The following is a 2,511-nucleotide window of genomic DNA, read 5'->3' as shown; positions in this document are numbered from 1 at the left end:
TATACTTACTATTAATTAAAAGTTAAATCTCCTAAAGTAACTAATTTTTGTTTTTCATCATATTTTCTCTCATAGCTTTTTTATTTAAAAAATTGATCATTTCATTTTAAAATTTAAAAAACTAGTACATTCTCAAAAAATATTTCAAGACACCACGGTCTCCTAAATTACCAAACATGCTACAAAGTTCTTCCTAATAATCCTTAAATCACTAATTAAAAAGCTTTAGGATTATATCTGCGTCAGTTGATCATTGTCCTTCGGATTACTGGTTTACGCAAATTTAATTATATCTCAAAAAAATAATTAGATTATAAAAGGAAAAACCAAATAATATATACAACACAGAAAAAGAAAAAAGAATTCAGGGGAAGCTCAGCAGCGCCGGATTTCATCCGCGAGCAGATGTTGCGACAGACCCAACCGTCAGCAATCGGCGTAGCTATCATCATCGCAAGCCCGTTTGCACCAGCCGGGAATCGAACCCGGGTCTGTACCGTGGCAGGGTACTATTCTACCACTAGACCACTGGTGCTTGTTTAATCTTTATGCTATAGACAATTTATATATAGTTTAAAATTACTTTCTAAAAATGGTTATTTAAAGAATTAGATTTCAAGATTTTTTAAGTATCTACTATTCTACTGGTTAGATTTTAATATATGTTTATATAATATTACATGATGATTAATATATTAATAAAAGAATGTCATATAAAATAAATATATTCATCTCGTGGTAAATATTATTTAATATATATTTCTAAAATATCCTTTTATATTAATAACTACTTTTTATATTAATAGTATATGTATATTCACTATTTAAAATTAATAAATTATATAATATGAAGAATTTATATAATTGATACATTTCAAAAACTCAGTCTCATTGTGAGACAATTTTATTGATCAATTTTTGAGATAGATATCGTATTTAGATTATCCATGAAAAAATATTATCATTTATGTCAAAATTATTAATTTTTATTATAAATATGGGCATTATTGACATCTCATGGATAAAGATTTATGAAACCGTTTTATTTAAAAAAATATGTAAGTTAAGTTGATTGTCACCATGATGAATCCTTGATATAGCAAAAGATAAAATTTTAAATTTTATGTTTTTGATTGAATTGTTATATAGAATATAATCCTATATAGAAGTGATTCCGCTGATAAAAATTCAATGAAACACAGCATGACAGATAAAAGTTGAGTCCGATTATGGAAAAGCTCAAATAATTTTTCGAATATTATCTCGAATGTGTATATATAACTCTTTAAAATATAATGCATCCGAATATATATATAAGCATGATTCCTAATCCAACTAAGACAATTGACTCTTAGATCGGATCAGTAAGTCAGTTTATAGCATAAAAATCTGCGTGAATCTCGACAAATTATTTGAAATCTGATGAAAATTTGATGATGAAAAAAAATAATTGTAACTATTATCGAAAATAATATGAAGAAAAGATATCGTAATTAATCGAGATAATTTGGAAAATAGCTTTTGCTCAAACTCTTAGTTCGATCGAAGTTATTTTTCTGTATTGTGATATATTACTAACTCGCAATCTACCAATACGAAACAGGAATTCCAGTTACAATCCCGTTCGCTACCTCGTAATCTGTCGGAGCCCTTATCCAGGGCCGCGAACAACTGGCTGTGCAGCCACTTTTTTCGCCTCCGGCCTTCACCTTCACAGACAGATTGATAATCCCATTCTTCTCCCCGTTGGTGTCCCTCAGCCTGTAACTCAGGAAACTCAAATAATTCTCCGGCAGGTACCCACCATCGAAATCCGTTACCGGGATATCAGCGGATCCTATGACCTTGCTGCCCGAGTGCGCCTCCACCGTGATGAAACGGACATGAGCGGGAAGCTCCATCTCCAGCTTCTGATTCCACGAAGGGTAACTCCCACCTTCCGAATCCACACCCGTTGATACGGTCTTCAGGGGGTCGGATTTCACAACGACAAACGCGTTTTTCTTCAAGGGTTTTCGTCGATTCTCGAGCAAACCTTCGGCAGATATGACGGTAACCTCGATGGCTTTTGACGTTCGTGGTTCCATGAGGATGTATGTTTCCAAGTTTTTAATCGAGAATTAGCGTTTTGTGTGTGATAAATTTGGTCATCAAATCTAAATAATAATGAACGGAGGATTATGGGTGTTTTTATATAGAGATTTTGAAGGAAGGCAACAGGAAAAAAGGTGGAAGGTGGCGGCGCGTGATAGATAAATAAAGATACGGGGGAACTTCTTCCATAAAAAAGAAATAATTTTGATAATCTCTACAAAAATATTAAACCTAAACTCCGAGTAACAGACTAAGAGTGGAGTAGATCTTCTGTGAGACAGATCGACTCGTTATATATATAATAAAAAATAATATTTTTTATATAAAAAATAATATTTTCATGAGTTGAGTTGAGTTAGAGATTCGTCTTATAAAATTAATTCGTAAGACAATATCACAAAAAATTTTGTGCTAAAG

General features: G+C 32.0%; 1 protein-coding gene and 1 non-coding gene across 2 annotated transcripts; both read right to left on the bottom strand.

Moving 5' to 3' along the window:
• Positions 1–464: 464 nt before the first annotated feature.
• On the bottom strand, positions 465–535 carry TRNAG-GCC (transfer RNA glycine (anticodon GCC)). Its single transcript has one exon. It is a non-coding gene; the product is annotated as a tRNA-Gly (tRNA).
• An 871-nt stretch (positions 536–1,406) lies between these two features.
• On the bottom strand, positions 1,407–2,220 carry LOC140985390 (BON1-associated protein 2-like). The gene has a single exon (XM_073453241.1). It carries the CDS (start codon positions 2,085–2,087, stop codon positions 1,587–1,589), a length of 501 nt encoding a protein of 166 aa, XP_073309342.1. The 5' UTR covers positions 2,088–2,220; the 3' UTR covers positions 1,407–1,586.
• Between the last annotated feature and the right edge of the window lie 291 nt (positions 2,221–2,511).

Source organism: Primulina huaijiensis, chromosome 9 (assembly GCF_012295235.1).
Source record: "Primulina huaijiensis isolate GDHJ02 chromosome 9, ASM1229523v2, whole genome shotgun sequence".
Classification (NCBI taxonomy): domain Eukaryota; kingdom Viridiplantae; phylum Streptophyta; class Magnoliopsida; order Lamiales; family Gesneriaceae; genus Primulina; species Primulina huaijiensis.
This window is presented reverse-complemented; position numbering and strand designations above follow the sequence as displayed.